This window comes from Triturus cristatus, chromosome 10 (genome assembly GCF_964204655.1).
Source record: "Triturus cristatus chromosome 10, aTriCri1.1, whole genome shotgun sequence".
NCBI classification, from domain to species: domain Eukaryota; kingdom Metazoa; phylum Chordata; class Amphibia; order Caudata; family Salamandridae; genus Triturus; species Triturus cristatus.
The window spans coordinates 1,231,591,565-1,231,611,478 of record NC_140593.1 but is presented as its reverse complement, the minus strand read 5'-3'; the positions used below and the strand labels follow the sequence as shown (position 1 = coordinate 1,231,611,478).

At 51.4% G+C, this 19,914-nt stretch overlaps 1 protein-coding gene across 6 annotated transcripts in view; it reads right to left on the bottom strand.

The window, feature by feature from the left end:
- PFKFB1 (6-phosphofructo-2-kinase/fructose-2,6-biphosphatase 1) overlaps window positions 1-19,914 on the bottom strand; it is a 193,397-nt gene that overhangs the window by 28,474 nt on the left and 145,009 nt on the right. For all 6 annotated transcript variants that reach the window (XM_085629835.1, XM_085629838.1, XM_085629836.1 and 3 more), the window contains exon 8: window positions 2,334-2,541. In XM_085629835.1, coding sequence (XP_085485961.1) covers window positions 2,334-2,541 — 208 coding nt within the window. The remainder of the gene's footprint in view (window positions 1-2,333; window positions 2,542-19,914) is intronic.

Sequence of the window (19,914 nt, the reverse complement as noted above, 5' to 3'; positions counted from 1 at the left end):
GTCTGCTTGTACCAGGAGCCCCCCTCAGCCATGTCCTTACTGACAGTCTGCTTGTGCAGGAGCCCCCCCTCCTCGGCTGTGTCCATACTGACAGTCTGCTTCTGCTAGGAGCCCCCCCTCCGGCCGTGTCCTTACTGACAGTTTGCTTGTGCCAGGAGCCCCCCTCAGCTGTGTCCCTACTGACAGTCTGCTTGTGCCAAGAGGCCCCCCTCAGCCATGTCCTTACTGACAGTCCGCTTGTCCCAGGAGCCCCCCTCAGCTGTGTTCCTACTGACAGTCTGCTTGTGCCAGGAGCCCACCTCCAGCCGTGTCCTTACTGAGAGTTTGCTTGTGCCAGGAGCCCCTGTTCAGCCGCGTCCTTACTGACAGTCTGCTTGTTCTAGGAGCCCCCCCCCCACTTGGTTGTGTACTTACTGACAGTCTGCTTGTGCAGGAGCCCCCGTTCAGCCGTGTCCTTACTGACAGTTTGCTTGTTCTAGGAGCCTCTCCTCAGCCATCTCCTTATTTACAGTCCACTTGTGCCAGGCCCCCCCCCTCAGCTGCATCCTCACTAACAGTGTGCTTGTGCCAGGAGCCCCCCTCAGCCACGTCCTTACTGACAGTTCACTTGTGCAGGAGCCCCCCCTCTGCTGTGTCCTGACTGACAGTCTGCTTCTGCTAGGAGCCCCCCTCTAGCCGTGTCCTTACTGACAGTCCGCTTGTGCCAGCAGCTCTTTGACCCGTGTCCTTACTGACAGTCCGCTTGTGCCATGAGCCCCCCTCCAGCCGTGTCCTTACTGACAGTTTGCTTGTGCCAGGAGCCCTCCTCTGCTGTGTCCCTACTGACAGTCTGCTTGTGCCAGGAGCCTACCTCAACTGTGTCCCTACTGACAGTTTGCTTGTGCCAGGAGCCCCACTCAACTGTGTTCTTACTGACAGTCTGCTTTTGTCAAGGACCCCCCTAAGCCGCATCCTTACTAACAGTCCACTTGTGCAGGAGCCCCCCCCCCTCCGCTGTGTCCTTACTGACAGTCTGCATGTGCCAGGAGCCCCCCTCAGCCATGTCCTTACTGACAGTCCGCTTGTGCAGGAGCCTCCCCCCTCGGCTGTGTTTTTACTGACAGTCTGCTTCTGCCAGGAGCCCCCTCTCAGCTGTGTCCTTACTGACAGTCTGCTTCTGCCAGGAGCCACCTCTCTGCTGTGTCCTTACTGACAGTTTGCTTGTGCCAGCAGCCCCCCCCCAGCCGTGTCCTTGCTGACAGTTTGCTTGTGCCAGGAGCCCCTCCTTAGATGGGTCCTTACTGAGAGTCCGCTTGTGCCAGAGGCCCCCCTCAGTTGTGTCCTTACTGACAGCCTGCTTGTGCTAGGAGCCCCTCCCCCACAGCTGTGTCCTTACTGACAGTTTGCTTGTGCTAGGAGCCCCTCTTAAGCTGTGTCCTTACTGACAGCCTGCTTGTGGCACGAACCCCCCCACCCTAGCTGTGTCATTACTGCCAGTCTGCTTGTGCCAGGAGCCCCCGTTCAGCCGTGTCCTTATAGACAGTCCGCTTGTGCCAGTAGCCCACCCCCTTCCCCAGCTGTGTCCTTACTGACAGCCCGCTTGGGCCATGTGTACAGAAGGAACCACCAGAAATGATTCACTCCTCCGCTAGTCCCAGGTTTGCGATGCGATTTCTGGCTCAGTGTGAGATTGAAGACCCCGAGGGGAGGTGACGTCGCAGACTAGTCTTCCCCTGGAGTACTTCGTGCCATGAAAACGAGGCATAGGCAGGGACAGGATACGTTTAGAAGAAAGGGGCGGGTAGTTAGGCAGGTATAAGGAGTCAGGAAGGGCGGGTCCATCCTCTTCTTGACTCCTAAGCACCACCGGGAGCGCAGAAACAGGGAGAGACCCCCCATGATCCGGAGGGGGAGTGTGGTGGTCGCTCTGTGTAGCAATTGCCAAGATAAGAGCGGCTGCAGGGTGTCGGCGGTATTTGGGGGTGGAGACTCACATGTGGGCGGGTCCATCCCGCAGAGGCGATGAAGGGAGCAAAGAAGCAAGACGTCGGTGTGCGGGACTCGCCGGTCAGGTCACTGGGTTTCCTTGGAGGGTGTTTGTAGGGGACGTGAAGGAGACATTGGGAAGTGGAAGGAGGTCAGTGGGTGAAAGGGGGAAGAATGAGGCTCGGTATGGGGCATTGGGGGGAACGCTGGTGTGACGTGAGAATGGTTCGGGAGGAGGGGAATGTCGTATTTATAATGTTTTTGATGTTACGTTAAATGTTATTAAGGTTGATTAACTGTTTTGCAACCCTGTCCTAATAAATGCCTTTACGCTCTATGGTGACACGCCGTGTGTGTATTGCACAAACCTGCTTGCCGCGAGCTGAGAGCCCCGAGTCCCCCCCGATGCGCCCCTTCACGTTGAGCTCGCTCTCCCCGTGCCGGCACAGGTAGATGGAGCGGGGGGTCACGTGGATGTTCATCAGGTAATACACGGTCCGGCTCTGCACATGGTCCTGCACGCGGTTCACCAGGTACCGGCTGCCCACGTTGAAGATCTTGATGTACGAGAGACCGCTGCAAGGGAGAAGGGAGTATGAGACTGCCTGATTGTAATGTATGAGAGACTGCTGCAAGGGAGAGGGGAGTAAGAGAGTGCCTGATTGTAATGTATGAGAGACTGCTGCAAGGAGAGGGGAGTAAGAGAGTACCTGATTGTAATGTACGAGAGACCGCTGCAAGGGAGAGGGGAGTAAGAGAGTGCCTGACTGTAATGTACGAGAGACCGCTGCAAGGGAGAGGGGAGTAAGAGACTGCCTGATTGTAATGTACGAGAGACCGCTGCAAGGGAGAGGGGAGTAAGAGACTGCCTGATTGTAATGTACGAGAGACCGCTGCAAGGGAGAGGGGAGTAAGAGAGTGCCTGACTGTAATGTACGAGAGACCGCTGCAAGGGAGAGGGGAGTAAGAGACTGCCTGATTGTAATGTACGAGAGACCGCTGCAAGGGAGAGGGGAGTAAGAGACTGCCTGATTGTAATGTACGAGAGACCGCTGCAAGGAGAGGGGAGTAAGAGACTGACTGATTGTAATGTACGAGAGACCGCTGCAAGGAGAGGGGAGTAAGAGAGTGCCTGATTGTAATGTACGAGAGACTGCTGCAAGGGAGAGGGGAGTAAGAGAGTGCCTGATTGTAATGTATGAGAGACTGCTGCAAGGAGAGGGGAGTAAGAGAGTACCTGATTGTAATGTACGAGAGACCACTGCAAGGAGAGGGGTGTAAGAGAGTGCCTGATTGTAATGTATGAGAGACCGCTGCAAGGAGAGGGGTGTAAGAGAGTGCCTGATTGTAATGTATGAGAGACCGCTGCAAGGGAGAGGGGAGTAAGAGACTGCCTGATTGTAATGTAGAAGAGACCGCTGCAAGGGAGAGGGGAGTAAGAGAGTGCCTGACTGTAATGTACGAGAGACCGCTGCAAGGAGAGGGAAGTAAGAGAGTGCCTGATTGTAATGTATGAGAGACCGCTGCAAGGGAGAGGGGAGTAAGAGAGTGCCTGACTGTAATGTACGAGAGACCGCTGCAAGGAGAGGGAAGTAAGAGAGTGCCTGATTGTAATGTATGAGAGACCGCTGCAAGGAGATGGGTGTAAGAGAGTGCCCGATTGTAATGTATGAGAGACCGCTGCAAGGGAGAGGGGAGAAAGAGAGTGCCTGATTGTAATGTATAAGAGACCGCTGCAAGGGAGAGGGGAGTAAGAGACTGCCTGATTGTAATGTAGAAGAGACCGCTGCAAGGGAGAGGGGAGCAAGAGAGTGCCTGATTGTAATGTAGGAGAGACCGCTGCAAGGGAGAGGGGAGTAAGAGACTGCCTGATTGTAATGTACGAGAGACCGCTGCAAGGGAGAGGGGAGTAAGAGAGTGCCTGATTGTAATGTATGAGAGACCGCTGCAAGGGAGAGGGGAGTAAGAGACTGCCTGATTGTAATGTAGGAGAGACCGCTGCAAGGAGAGGGGAGTAAGAGAGTGCCTGATTGTAATGTAGGAGAGACCGCTGCAAGGGAGAGGGGAGTAAGAGACTGCCTGATTGTAATGTATGAGAGACCGCTGCAAGGAGAGGGGAGTAAGAGAGTGCCCGATTGTAATGTATGAGAGACCGCTGCAAGGGAGAGGGGAGTAAGAGAGTGCCCGATTGTAATGTAGGAGAGACCGCTGCAAGGGAGAGGGGAGAAAGAGAGTGCCTGATTGTAATGTATGAGAGACCACTGCAAGGTAGAGGGGAGTAAGAGACTGCCTGATTGTAAGGTAGGAGAGACCGCTGCAAGGGAGAGGGGAGTAAGAGAGTGCCTGATTGTAATGTAGGAGAGACCGCTGCAAGGGAGAGGGGAGTAAGAGAGTGCCCGATTGTAATGTATGAGAGACCGCTGCAAGGGAGAGGGGAGAAAGAGAGTGCCTGATTGTAATGTATAAGAGACCGCTGCAAGGGAGAGGGGAGTAAGAGACTGCCTGATTGTAATGTAGGAGAGACCGCTGTAAGGGAGAGGGGAGTAAGAGAGTGCCTGATTGTAATGTAGGAGAGACCGCTGCAAGGGAGAGGGGAGTAAGAGAGTGCCTGATTGTAATGTATGAGAGACCGCTGCAAGGAGATGGGTGTAAGAGAGTGCCCGATTGTAATGTATGAGAGACCGCTGCAAGGGAGAGGGGAGAAAGAGAGTGCCTGATTGTAATGTATAAGAGACCGCTGCAAGGGAGAGGGGAGTAAGAGACTGCCTGATTGTAATGTAGAAGAGACCACTGCAAGGGAGAGGGGAGCAAGAGAGTGCCTGATTGTAATGTAGGAGAGACCGCTGCAAGGGAGAGGGGAGTAAGAGACTGCCTGATTGTAATGTATGAGAGACCGCTGCAAGGAGAGGGGAGTAAGAGAGTGCCCGATTGTAATGTATGAGAGACCGCTGCAAGGGAGAGGGGAGTAAGAGAGTGCCCGATTGTAATGTAGGAGAGACCGCTGCAAGGGAGAGGGGAGAAAGAGAGTGCCTGATTGTAATGTATGAGAGACCACTGCAAGGTAGAGGGGAGTAAGAGACTGCCTGATTGTAAGGTAGGAGAGACCGCTGCAAGGGAGAGGGGAGTAAGAGAGTGCCTGATTGTAATGTAGGAGAGACCGCTGCAAGGGAGAGGGGAGTAAGAGAGTGCCTGATTGTAAGGTAGGAGAGACCGCTGCAAGGGAGAGGGGAGTAAGAGAGTGCCTGATTGTAATGTACGAGAGACCGCTGCAAGGAGAGGGGAGTAAGAGACTGACTGATTGTAATGTAGAAGAGACCGCTGCAAGGGAGAGGGGAGCAAGAGAGTGCCTGATTGTAATGTAGGAGAGACCGCTGCAAGGGAGAGGGGAGTAAGAGACTGCCTGATTGTAATGTACGAGAGACCGCTGCAAGGGAGAGGGGAGTAAGAGAGTGCCTGATTGTAATGTATGAGAGACCGCTGCAAGGGAGAGGGGAGTAAGAGAGTGCCTGATTGTAATGTATGAGAGACCGCTGCAAGGGAGAGGGGAGTAAGAGACTGCCTGATTGTAATGTAGGAGAGACCGCTGCAAGGAGAGGGGAGTAAGAGAGTGCCTGATTGTAATGTAGGAGAGACCGCTGCAAGGGAGAGGGGAGTAAGAGACTGCCTGATTGTAATGTATGAGAGACCGCTGCAAGGAGAGGGGAGTAAGAGAGTGCCCGATTGTAATGTATGAGAGACCGCTGCAAGGGAGAGGGGAGTAAGAGAGTGCCCGATTGTAATGTAGGAGAGACCACTGCAAGGGAGAGGGGAGAAAGAGAGTGCCTGATTGTAATGTATGAGAGACCGCTGCAAGGGAGAGGGGAGTAAGAGACTGCCTGATTGTAATGTATGAGAGACCACTGCAAGGTAGAGGGGAGTAAGAGAGTGCCTGATTGTAAGGTAGGAGAGACCGCTGCAAGGGAGAGGGGAGTAAGAGAGTGCCTGATTGTAATGTATGAGAGACCGCTGCAAGGGAGAAGGGAGTAAGAGACTGCCTGATTGTAATGTATGAGAGACCGCTGCAAGGAGATGGGTGTAAGAGAGTGCCCGATTGTAATGTATGAGAGACCGCTGCAAGGGAGAGGGGAGAAAGAGAGTGCCTGATTGTAATGTATAAGAGACCGCTGCAAGGGAGAGGGGAGTAAGAGACTGCCTGATTGTAATGTAGGAGAGACCGCTGTAAGGGAGAGGGGAATAAGAGAGTGCCTGATTGTAATGTAGGAGAGACCGCTGCAAGGGAGAGGGGAGTAAGAGAGTGCCTGATTGTAATGTATGAGAGACCGCTGCAAGGAGATGGGTGTAAGAGAGTGCCCGATTGTAATGTATGAGAGACCGCTGCAAGGGAGAGGGGAGAAACAGAGTGCCTGATTGTAATGTATAAGAGACCGCTGCAAGGGAGAGGGGAGTAAGAGACTGCCTGATTGTAATGTACGAGAGACCGCTGCAAGGGAGAGGGGAGTAAGAGAGTGCCTGATTGTAATGTATGAGAGACCGCTGCAAGGGAGAGGGGAGTAAGAGACTGCCTGATTGTAATGTATGAGAGACCGCTGCAAGGGAGAGGGGAGTAAGAGACTGCCTGATTGTAATGTAGGAGAGACCGCTGCAAGGAGAGGGGAGTAAGAGAGTGCCTGATTGTAATGTAGGAGAGACTGCTGCAAGGGAGAGGGGAGTAAGAGACTGCCTGATTGTAATGTATGAGAGACCGCTGCAAGGAGAGGGGAGTAAGAGAGTGCCCGATTGTAATGTATGAGAGACCGCTGCAAGGGAGAGGGGAGTAAGAGAGTGCCCGATTGTAATGTAGGAGAGCCCGCTGCAAGGGAGAGGGGAGAAAGAGAGTGCCTGATTGTAATGTATGAGAGACCGCTGCAAGGGAGAGGGGAGTAAGAGACTGCCTGATTGTAATGTATGAGAGACCACTGCAAGGTAGAGGGGAGTAAGAGAGTGCCTGATTGTAAGGTAGGAGAGACCGCTGCAAGGGAGAGGGGAGTAAGAGAGTGCCTGATTGTAATGTAGGAGAGACCGCTGTAAGGGAGAGGGGAGTAAGAGAGTGCCTGATTGTAAGGTAGGAGAGACCGCTGCAAGGGAGAGGGGAGTAAGAGAGTGCCTGATTGTAATGTACGAGAGACCGCTGCAAGGAGAGGGGAGTAAGAGACTGACTGATTGTAATGTATGAGAGACCGCTGCAAGGAGAGGGTAGTAAGAGAGTGCCTGATTGTAATGTATGAGAGACCGCTGCAAGGGAGAGGGGAGTAAGAGAGTGCCTGATTGTAATGTATGAGAGACCGCTGCAAGGGAGAGGGGAGTAAGAGACTGCCTGATTGTAATGTATGAGAGACTGCTGCAAGGAGAGGGGTGTAAGAGAGTGCCCGATTGTAAAGTATGAGAGACCGCTGCAAGGGAGAGGGGAGTAAGAGAGTGCCTGATTGTAATGTATGAGAGACCGCTGCAAGGGAGAGGGGAGTAAGAGACTGCCTGATTGTAAAGTATGAGAGACCGCTGCAAGGGAGAGGGGAGTAAGAGAGTGCCTGATTGTAATGTACGAGAGACCGCTGCAAGGAGAGGGGAGTAAGAGAGTGCCTGATTGTAATGTACGAGAGACCGCTGCAAGGGAGAGGGGAGTAAGAGAGTGTCTGATTGTAATGTACGAGAGACCGCTGCAAGGAGAGGGGAGTAAGAGAGAGCCTGATTAAAATGTATGAGAGACTGCTGCAAGGGAGAGGGGAGTAAGAGAGTGCCTGATTGTAATGTAGGAGAGACCGCTGCAAGGGAGAGGGGAGTAAGAGACTGCCTGATTGTAATGTACGAGAGACCGCTGCAAGGGAGAGGGGAGTAAGAGACTGCCTGATTGTAATGTATGAGAGACCGCTGCAAGGAGAGGGGAGTAAGAGAGTGCCTGATTGTAATGTAGGAGAGACCGCTGCAAGGAGAGGGGAGTAAGAGAGTGCCTGATTGTAATGTAGGAGAGACCGCTGCAAGGGAGAGAGGAGTAAGAGAGTGCCTGATTGTAATGTATGAGAGACCGCTGCAAGGAGAGGGGTGTAAGAGAGTGCGGTAAGGCTGACAGTGGCAGTGTCGGCCGACCCCGCTTGATGCCAGGTACAGTGTGAATTCTCTGCTGATGCTGTATTGCTGAAACGCAAAGCCCTATAGCGATATTTTAGAAAGCTTGATTTTAAAGTTGACAGAATTGTATATTTTAAACTGTGCCACAATATTCTCATTCAGGGCTTAGACGCTTATCTTAGGCATTGACAGGGGTTAAAAACTTACGTGTACACTCAGCGCTCTGTGTTACAGCCTGCCCGCCCTGGTCCGACTCGGTATCCAATACCGTTGAGCGGAGGGCGGGACAGGTACGAGCCTGAGTGACACACTTCCGCTTTCCCGCTGCAGCACTGAGCGGGTAGCGCTCTAGCCTTGCTGTTACTGGGGCTAATTAGCCACTCGTCGGGATCAAGCGCGCAGCGATTGCGCGCAGGGAGGCGCCTCTAGACGCGCCGAAGACAAGCCAAAGACCTGCCTGTCTGCGCCCGTCCGCGCCAGGACGGTGCCAGGGGCCATGGCGGTCTCACCTATCTCCCCGCTTGTCCCGCTTCCTGCCAGGATTACCTACTCAGCCCAGGTACTTAAGGATCTACAGATTGTTGATTGTCATGAAGACCTTAAACTTATTGTAGAAGGGCCTTTTTCATGCTTACATTGTAAATCCCAGTTCACTACTCTGAAGGGAGAAAGCCCTGATAGATGTGTGAACAGCCATACACCATCATACAAAACACCTAAAATTGCTGGTCATAAAAACATTCTTTGCAATTTACGCTCTTTACCTAAGCATACCTCTGAAGTATGGGACCTAATCTCTACAAATGAGCCTGACTACTGCTTCATGACTGAAACGTGGCTTAAACCCCATTCCACTCCCTCCATTACATTGGCCATTCCTTCAGGATACAAAATGATTAGGTTAGACAGACCTAAGAAAATAGGTGGAGGGATTGCTATTGCTCATAAAAATCACATCAATTGCTCTGTTTTGGCAGAACTCTGCACCCCGGACATTGAATTGCTGATTTTTAAAACAACTCATTCCACCAAACAAACCAGATTAGGAGCCCTGGTTTATCGTCCCCCTGGACCTAGCTCCAACTTTGTCAACATATTACTGGAAAATCTTGCGCCATATGTTCAAAAAGACAAAGAATTCTTGCTAATAGGTGACTTCAACCTTCACAGTGAACTTATAAATTGTAAAGAAGCACAGGCTTTTCTTAACGATCTCTCATTGCTAGGTCTCCAACCACACAATGTGGGCCCAACTCACGTGGCCGGACACACTCTAGACCTGATTATAACCAATTTCCCTAGTGTCACATGCCTTCCCCCTACACAGGTCAGCTGGACTGACCATTTTATCTTTGAGTTTTATACTCCCTATCCTGCAACCACTACCCTCAAAACCACCAATATCCCTGAAATACGGCGGCAATGGCATAAAGTTAATGAGGCCTCCTTTGCTGAGAAATTTGTCCAACCCTACCATGTGATTCCTGATGATATCAATAAAGCTATTGATATGTTTAGCAAAGACATTAAAACAGCCATAGATAAGATAGCTCCATTAAAACAATTTAGACCCCGACCAGCCAAAAAACAAGAGATCTGGTTCTCTGAAGAGCTCAGAAATCTCAAGAAAACAGCCAGGAAATTAGAAAAGATTTGGAGATCTACCCATCTGGTAACAGATAGGAAACATTATTGGGACGCTCTAAGTGTATATCATAAAGCTATCAGAACGGCGCGAAAAACCCATATTACCACTCTTATCACGGTTGCAGACAACTCCCCCAGAGTATTATACCAGGTCCTTCACTCTTTCACCAATCCTACAGCATGTGAGAGTGCAGACACTTCGTCACAACTACTTTGCGACAATATATCGCAATTTTTCTGCAACAAAATCGATCTCATCTATGCTAAAATAGTCAACTCTAACAACAATTTGACTACAAATACAGTCCCTATCTTTCAGGATTCAGAACTTGATAGTGGCCCTCATACTTTAGACCTCTTCCCCCCTATCACTCCTAAAGAGGTGTCCTTGCTCATGACGCAGATTAAAAGTGGAAGTCCTGATGATATCATCCCGGCAAGACTCATGTCCACCTTGCTCGGAATCCTATCTCCCACCATCGAAAAAATTGTTAACTTATCCCTCTGTACAGGTTCTGTCCCCAAGCAGTGGAAACAGGCCTTAGTCAGGCCAATCAGGAAGAACACCACAACTCCATGGACTGATTTGTCTAATCTCAGACCTATTTCGTTGCTGCCATTTTTGGGAAAGCTCACTGAGAAGTATGTAAATCGTCAGTTATCCAGCTACATTGAGAAAGCTGGCGGCCTAGACTACTCTCAATCTGGGTTTAGGCCGAAACACAGTACAGAGTCCACCCTCCTGTCTGTCACTGACGATCTGCATATGTTTCAGGACAAAGGCTACTCGGTAATTTTGGTGTTATTAGACCTTTCAGCCGCGTTCGACACCGTGTCACATAACATCCTCATTGACCGGTTGTCGAACGTAGGGGTCAAGAACAAGGCCCTTGCTTGGCTAAGGAGTTTTCTTACGGATCGGACCCAGACTGTCACCATGGGTGAATACAGATCAACTGAGGTAGAGATTACGAAAGGGGTGCCACAGGGCTCCTGTTTGAGCCCAACACTCTTTAACATCTACGTGGCACCCCTGGCAAGAGTGATGCGCAAATTTGGTTTCATCCCCGTGTCATATGCGGATGACACGCAGCTCCTCTTTCCCTTTCAAAATCTCACCACAGAAATAAGAAACTCCTTCTCCGCTGGCATGAAAGCCGTCGCACAGTGGATGTCCACCAACTTCCTACAGTGCAATGTCAACAAGACGGAAGTAATGCTGTTTGGAGATGCCAAATTACTGTGGACTCCTGACTGGTGGCCATCTGATCTTGGCACTGTTCCGGAGCCCAAACAGATTGTCAAAAATCTGGGGATACGCCTTGATCACGACCTTTCCCTCAAACAGCACAGTAACATGGTAGCTGGCTCATGCTTCCACACCATCAGCATGATGCGCAGAATATTTCCACTGCTACCGGATTCCTTCAGAAAAACTTTGGTGCAAGCCCTTATATTGAGTCGTATTGACTACTGTAACGGACTGCTCCTTTCTGCTAATGAAGGAGTTCTGGATAGGCTCCAGGTGGTCCAGAATACGGCAGCTCGCCTTGTCCTAAATGCTCCCCCCAGAACAGCATCAAAACCTCTATTACAGAAACTACACTGGTTGAGCAGTCGACAAAGAGCCAAGTTTAAGATATGTTGCATTATCCATAAATGCTTAAACGGAAATGGCCCTACATACCTGGAGCAGAAATTTATCCCCTACACTCCCTCCAGATCGTTGAGATCTAGTGAGAATTTTCTGTTGGCAGTACCTCGTGCAAAAAAAAACAGACATGGAGGGAAAGCTTTATCTGTTGCAGGGCCCACACTGTGGATCAAACTGCCTCTGGCCCTCAGGCTCTGCACAGACCATTTAAAATTCAGGAAGCAACTGAAAACTCTGCTGTTTACTGATAAAATCTAGACCCTGCCCCTCATCTGCATATTTATTTAGACTCTATTTGGTATCACAGCGCAGAGATACTCCGGTTGGAGTCGATTCCAGCGCTATAGAAACCCATAAATAAATAAATAAATAAATAATGTATGAGAGACCGCTGCAAGGGAGAGGGGAGTAAGAGAGTGCCTGACTGTAATGTACGAGAGACCGCTGCAAGGGAGAGGGGAGTAAGAGAGTGCCTGATTGTAATGTAGGAGAGACCGCTGCAAGGGAGAGGGGAGTAAGAGACTGCCTGATTGTAATTTATGAGAGACCGCTGCAAGGAGAGGGGTGTAAGAGAGTGCCCGATTGTAATGTATGAGGGACCGCTGCAAGGGAGAGGGGATAAGAGAGTGCCTGACTGTAATGTACGAGAGACCGCTGCAAGGGAGAGGGGAGTAAGAGAGTGCCTGATTGTAATGTAGGAGAGACCGCTGCAAGGGAGAGGGGAGTAAGAGACTGCCTGATTGTAATGTATGAGAGACCGCTGCAAGGAGAGGGGTGTAAGAGAGTGCCCGATTGTAATGTATGAGAGACCGCTGCAAGGGAGAGGGGAGTAAGAGAGTTCCTGATTGTAATGTACGAGAGACCGCTGCAAGGAGAGGGCAGTAAGAGAGTGCCCGATTGTAATGTACGAGAGACCGCTGCAAGGAGAGGGGAGTAAGAGAGTGCCTGATTGTAATGTATGAGAGACCGCTGCAAGGGAGAGGGGAGTAAGAGAGTGTCTGATTGTAATGTACGAGAGACCGCTGCAAGGAGAGGGGAGTAAGAGAGTGCCTGATTGTAATGTATGAGAGACCGCTGCAAGGGAGAGGGGAGTAAGAGACTGCCTGATCGTAATGTATGAGACACCGCTGCAAGGAGAGGGTAGTAAGAGAGTGCCTGATTGTAATGTATGAGAGACCGCTGCAAGGAGAGGGGAGTAAGAGAGTGCCTGATTGTAATGTACGAGAGACCGCTGCAAGGGAGAGGGGAGTAAGAGAGTGTCTGATTGTAATGTACGAGAGACTGCTGCAAGGTGAGGGGAGTAAGAGACTGCCTGATTGTAATGTATGAGAGACCGCTGCAAGGGAGAGGGGAGTAAGAGAGTGTCTGATTGTAATGTACGAGAGACCGCTGCAAGGAGAGGGGAGTAAGAGAGTGCCTGATTGTAATGTAGGAGAGACCGCTGCAAGGGAGAGGGGAGTAAGGGAGTGCCTGATTGTAATGTACGAGAGACCGCTGCAAGGAGAGGGGAGTAAGAGAGTGCCTGATTGTAATGTATGAGAGACCACTGCAAGGGAGAGGGGAGTAAGAGAGTGTCTGATTGTAATGTACGAGAGACCGCTGCAAGGGAGAGGGGAGTAAGAGAGTGTCTGATTGTAATGTACAAGAGACCGCTGCAAGGGAGAGGGGAATAAGAGAGTGCCTGATTGTAATGTAGGAGAGACCGCTGCAAGGGAGAGGGGAGTAAGAGACTGCCTGATTGTAATGTATGAGAGACCGCTGCAAGGAGAGGGGTGTAAGAGAGTGCCCGATTGTAATGTATGAGAGACCGCTGCAAGGGAGAGGGGAGTAAGAGAGTGCCTGACTGTAATGTACGAGAGACCGCTGCAAGGGAGAGGGGAGTAAGAGAGTGCCTGATTGTAATGTATGAGAGACCGCTGCAAGGGAGAGGGGAGTAAGAGAGTGCCTGATTGTAATGTACGAGAGACCGCTGCAAGGGAGAGGGGAGTAAGAGAGTGCCTGATTGTAATGTAGGAGAGACCGCTGCAAGGGAGAGGGGAGTAAGAGACTGCCTGATTGTAATGTATGAGAGACCACTGCAAGAAGAGGGGTGTAAGAGAGTGCCCGATTGTAATGTATGAGAGACCGCTGCAAGGGAGAGGGGAGTAAGAGAGTGCCTGATTGTAAGGTAGGAGAGACCGCTGCAAGGAGAGGGTAGTAAGAGAGTGCCCGATTGTAATGTATGAGAGACCGCTGCAAGGGAGAGGGGAGTAAGAGAGTGCCTGACTGTAATGTACGAGAGACCGCTGCAAGGGAGAGGGGAGTAAGAGACTGCCTGATTGTATTGTATGAGAGACCGCTGCAAGGAGAGGGGTGTAAGAGAGTGCCCGATTGTAATGTATGAGAGACCGCTGCAAGGGAGAGGGGAGTAAGAGAGTGTCTGATTGTAATGTACGAGAGACCGCTGCAAGGGAGAGGGGAGTAAGAGAGTGCCTGATTGTAATGTATGAGAGACCGCTGCAAGGGAGAGGGGAGTAAGAGAGTGCCCGATTGTAATGTATGAGAGACCGCTGCAAGGGAGAGGGGAGTAAGAGAGTGTCTGATTGTAATGTAGGAGAGACCGCTGCAAGGGAGAGGGGAGTAAAAGACTGCCTGATTGTAATGTATGAGAGACCGCTGCAAGGAGAGGGGAGTAAGAGAGTGCCTGGTTGTAAGGTAGGAGAGACCGCTGCAAGGAGAGGGTAGTAAGAGAGTGCCTGACTGTAATGTACGAGAGACCGCTGCAAGGAGAGGGGTGTAAGAGAGTGCCCGATTGTAATGTATGAGAGACCGCTGTAAGGGAGAGGGGAGTAAGAGAGTGTCTGATTGTAATGTATGAGAGACCGCTGCAAGGGAGAGGGGAGTAAGAGAGTGCCTGATTGTAACGTATGAGAGACAGCTGCAAGGGAGAGGGTAGTAAGAGAGTGCCTGATTGTAATGTATGAGAGACCGCTGCAAGGGAGAGGGGAGTAAGAGAGTGCCTGATTGTAATGTACAAGAGACCGCTGCAAGGGAGAGGGGAGTAATAGAGTGCCTGATTGTAATTTATGAGAGACCACTGCAAGGGAGAGGGGAGTAAGAGAGTGCCTGATTTGAGGTAGGAGAGACCGCCACAAGGAGAGGGGTGTAAGAGAGTGCCTGATTGTAATGTACGAGAGACCGCTGCAAGGGAGAGGGGAGTAAGAGACTGCCTGATTGTAATGTATGAGAGACCGTTGCAAGGGAGAGGGGTGTAAGAGAGTGCCTGATTGTAATATATGAGAGACCGCTGCAAGGAGAGGGGTGTAAGAGAGTGCCTGATTGTAATGTATGAGAGACTGCTGCAAGGGAGAGGTGAGTAAGAGAGTGCCTGATTGTAATGTAGGAGAGAGCGCTGCAAGGGAGAGGGGAGTAAGAGACTGCCTGATTGTAATGTATGAGAGACCGCTGCAAGGAGAGGGGTGTAAGAGAGTGCCTGATTGTAATGTATGAGAGACCGTTGCAAGGGAGAGGGGAGTAAGAGACTGCCTGATTGTAATGTATGAGAGACCGCTGCAAGGGTGAGGGGAGTAAGAGAGTGCCTGATTGTAATGTACGAGAGACCACTGCAAGGAGAGGGGTGTAAGAGAGTGCCTGATTGTAATGTACGAGAGACCGCTGCAAGGAGAGGGGTGTAAGAGAGTGCCCGATTGTAATGTACGAAAGACCGCTGCAAGGGAGAGGGGAGTAAGAGAGTGCCTGACTGTAATGTACGAGAGACCGCTGCAAGGAGAGGGGTGTAAGAGAGTGCCCAATTGTAATGTATGAGAGACCGCTGCAAGGGAGAGGGGAGTAAGAGAGTATCTGATTGTAATGTACGAGAGACCGCTGCAAGGAGAGGGGAGTAAGAGAGTGCCTGATTGTAATGTAGGAGAGACCGCTGCAAGGGAGAGGGGAGTAAGAGAGTGCCTGATTGTAATGTATGAGAGACCGCTGCTAGGGAGAGGGGAGTAAGAGAGTGTCTGATTGTAATGTATGAGAGACCGCTGCAAGGGAGAGGGAAGTAAGAGAGTGCCTGATTGTAAGGTAGGAGAGACCGCTGCAAGGAGAGGGTAGTAAGAGAGTGCCGGATTGTAATGTATGAGAGACTGCTGCAAGGGAGAGGGGAGTAAGAGAGTGCCTGATTGTAATGTATGAGAGACCGCTGCAAGGGAGAGGGGAGTAAGAGAGTGCCTGATTGTAATGTACGAGAGACCGCTGCAAGGGAGAGGGGAGTAAGAGAGTGCCTGATTGTAATGTATGAGAGACCGCTGCAAGGGTGAGGGGAGTAAGAGAGTGCCTGATTGTAAGGAAGGAGAGACCGCTGCAAGGGAGAGGGTAGTAAGAGAGTGCCTGATTGTAATGTACAAGAGACCGCTGCAAGGAGAGGGGTGTAATAGAGTGCCTGATTGTAATGTAGGAGAGACCGCTGCAAAGGAGAGGGTAGTAAGAGAGTGCCTGATTGTAATTGTAGGAGAGTAGGGTCTGCAATCCTATGATCACCCAGATTTTTTGCTTTTGCTTCATTGGTTTACGACTTTCTCCGGCTGTGGGCCTGCCAATCAGACCCACAGCCTAGCTGTTCTCTCTCGAAATTAACACACATGTACATTAGGTGCATCCACTAATTGGAACTGGGCCGCCTTGTCAGTCCCTGTCTCAGCATACCACAGGTACCCAGGGCATCGGTGTACCCAGGGCCTACCCGGGGCTGAAGCATGTATTATGCCACCCCTGGAATGGCCGCCCAAATCTGACACAACTGGCTGCACGACAGCTGGGGCCACGTGGTGTAATCACCCGTTGCTGTAGGTGTAGTATTCCTACCCCTAAACCCTAAAATGGACACATGGATTCCTATCAGTCACTCCTATAGCAGGCCTTATCAATCCTGAAGGCAGAGTGCAAGGAATCATGTGGGACGGTGCTCTGGCGCGAGCTGAGCCCGTCGACGGCTTGCGGAACCAAGTCCTAATAGCCGTTCCATGGTGACGCGGGCCAACTACTTTTAATGCCTTATAATCCTCGCGGTTATTTGCTAACTTTGGCCTCACATCACCTACACATGTCGAGTAAGGTGTCATACGAATGGGAATACGAACCCCTCGCCAGTCCTGGTGACGGGGTTGGCATTCCCCCCTTTTAGAGGGACACGACATGGAAGTAACCTTGAACCCCGGTTAAAGTTGACTCAAGCCTCAGCATCACAAAATGGATGCTGCCACCAGACACAAGTCTGACCTCCCGCTGCTGGGGGACCTTCCAGCAAGGGGAGCTTGGACAAAGGGTTTCCTGTCGAGGGCGGTGTTAGCACCGTCCCAGACAGGGTTTGTGTATCCCAGGTAGGCAGGGCTGAAAGGAAGGTGATTGCCAGTGGCACCCCGGTGCTCACTGTGCATAGCCCGGCTCAAACCAGTTTCGGGGGCACACCAGCCCCTGAGCTGGCGCGAAGCCGGACAAAGGATAGGGGTGTAACCACCCCCCTCCTGGCTCCACCCATAGGTAGAACCTAGTCACGGGCCAGCCCCTTTTCTTAGAATAAAGGTAGGAGCGCGTCCCCTTCCCAAATTGGATAATCAGATAATCGGATGCCTCCGAATCACGAACCACTTTCCACGAAAGGAACTCTTGACTATTTCTGAAGACTCTCCCTTGTGGCTAAGGAGTAGCCACCCTGCACCAGCAGGCACCACCTAAGCGCTTGCGGTTTGCTGTAAGTCTCTCCTACGGATCAAGACTGCCCAGCTCGACGAGACCCGAGTTCCCTGACATCTCTGACCTTTTACCTACCTCATCAGCTCAGCTGAGAGTCGTAGGTGTGACGAGACCTGCGGGACCGGCTATCTTCAGAACCTGCACAACGCTTATCTAGCACGCCCACCGAGGGACCCTCGAGTGAGTGCACCTAGGGTTTGAGAAGCCCTAAACCCTGAGCAGCTCCAGCTTCGAAGTCTGTCTCCCCAGCATCCACGAGATCTGCGTGGGGGCCCTTCCGATCCTTGCTGTTCACCGCGTTGTCCGACCACTTGCCGACCGGCTTGTGGCCCTCTTCACGACGCACCACGTTTGTTTCATCACTAGTCTGGTTGCTCCAGACTGGCTCTTGCTCCCCTTCAACAGAGGAGTACCCCGGACCCTCCTGGTCCACTCCCGACGCCATCTTGACTCCCCCGCTTGGGTTGCCACTGCCAAGATCCGCTGCCCCTTCCTGGGCCCAGCATCATCGACAGCAGACACCTTCGTGGGACAGCTCGCCCTCCATCCTGGTCGCCGCCGCGCCTCCTGGTCCGAGGAACAGCCGAGTCCGACGTCACCCACTCACCTGGTCGAGGTGACTTCAGCCGGTACCCTCCTGGTACCCACACGATCGCTGGCTAGCGGTTGAGAAACTGAGTCCCCTCTGCTTTCAGGTTTCCTTCATCACCGATCCGGGCTTGGATCGCTCTGAACATCGTCACTGGTCGCCTGCCAGCAACTTCTTCTTTCAGGCTCCTGAGACTACACGAGGACTCCCGACATCTTGCCGAACTTCACGCAGCCGCAGCCTCCGGGCTAGGTAACTCGAGCATCTCGGTGCTCCATCGCAGGTTCGCTCTACAAGTGTCCAGTTCCTTTTTCGTTTAGTCCCACTGATCGGATCAGTCCGAAATCAGTACCTCCAGACTCTAACCATTCGCATTTCACTGTTAGTGTAGATGGTTTCTCGTGCCCCTCGGGCATTTGTGTAAATTGTGCAACTGAAGTATTTTCCTAAGAGTTTTGTAGTGTGCTTAGCTCCCTGACTCATAAAGAGCCAGGGTAGTCTTGTTATAAATAAATATCCTTTTATTTTCATAACAACTTGTGTGGTGTCCTTTCACTTGGTGTTCAAGGGGTATATGTGATGGTAAACAGCTGGCTTAACACGCCCTCTAGAGTTTAGCCTAAGACTGCTCGTATCCACGCTACTAGGATAGCTGGTCTAAAAGGTTGACTTACAACCAATCATCAATAAGGGTCGTTTGGAATGATACACAGTGATCACTAGAATAGTGAGCACTACATATCAGGCCAACTTCTCACATTGGTGAGCAGCGGTTGGGATTTGAGCTTGCTGTTGTTTTACCACACACGTATCCTAAGAATATCGCAGTGAAAGATCACATAAGTACCCAGGTACATATAACTTAACTTAGAATACTCCGAGTTCTACTGAACCGGCTGTTGTAGTGTAACAGGGCTTAGCACACCCTGACTACAACTCTTAGCAAGGGATCAGTAGGTAAACCCATAGTGTAGGTAGGTGCAACACTTACACCTCACTAGAAAAGCATGTCGATCCACGGAGAGTCTTCGCAGACTCCCTTAGTGGTCAGTGACCCTCCACAGGTCGTGTCACGATATGCAACTCTTAGCTTCAAGGAGATGCGACAACTGTGTGCCTCCAGGAAGCTAAACCAGGGTTCTAACCCTACCATCGCAATACTGATAGGTCTCTTAGAGGCGTACGATGCTAGGAGGTCCTCTAACACAGGTCCCCCCAGTGCAGATGGGAACATGCCTCCCTTAGAGGGAACCCTCGGTGACCCAGACCTCGACCTCCACACAGAGGAGGAGGACGAGGACGAGTTATCGGGAGACGAGGCAGATAAAGGTCCAGTGGTAGTCGGCAGGCTTACAAGGACCAACTTAAGCAGGCATGAGAATGGAACTGGGGGAGCCCCGGGCCCACGCTCAAGCAGGCTTAACCTTGGGAACGGACGAGCTAGGTCTCTCTCCAGAGGCTCTGGCAGATCGGTTCATACACATGTCTCTCAGGCATCCTCTCAGAGAGGAATGACTTCCCCTCAGAGGAGGGAGCATGAAGCGAAGATGCGGGAGGTCAATCTGAGGATCGAGCGGGAAGAACTTGCCCTCGCCAAAGAAAGACTTGCCTTGGCCCGAGAGCAGAAATTAAGTGGGTTAGATCCCACTGGTGGCAGCATTCTCAATAGAGAGAAAGACAGGGGTATAGACACTAGACACCTGAGTAAAATCGTGCCCCCCTTTAAACAAGGGGACGACATCCACAAGTGGATAACTGCCTTGGAGAGGGCCTGCACTGTCCAGTGCGTCCCCCCAAGTCAGTGGGCAGCTATACTGTGGCTTTCCTTTGAAGGTAAAGGAAGGGACAAGCTCCTCACTACAAGAGCTGAGGATGCTAACAACTACCAAGTCCTGAAGAACACACTGATTGATGGGTTCGGCTTAACCACGGAACAGTACCGGGTGCTGTTCCGGGACACCCAGAAAATTCAGTCTCAGGATTGGGCTGACTTTGTCGATTGTGCCACTAAGGCTTTGGAAGGCTGGTTGCTGGGTAGCAAGGTTACTGATTACACAGGATTGTACAATCTTATCATGCGAGAACAGATTTTAAACAACTGTCAGAACCAATTGTTGCATCAGCACCTTGTCGACTCGGATCTGACCTCTCCCCAAGAATTGGGAAAGAAGGCAGACAGATGGGTCAGAACAAGGGTCAAGCAGAATCAGAACCAGGGTGGTCAGAA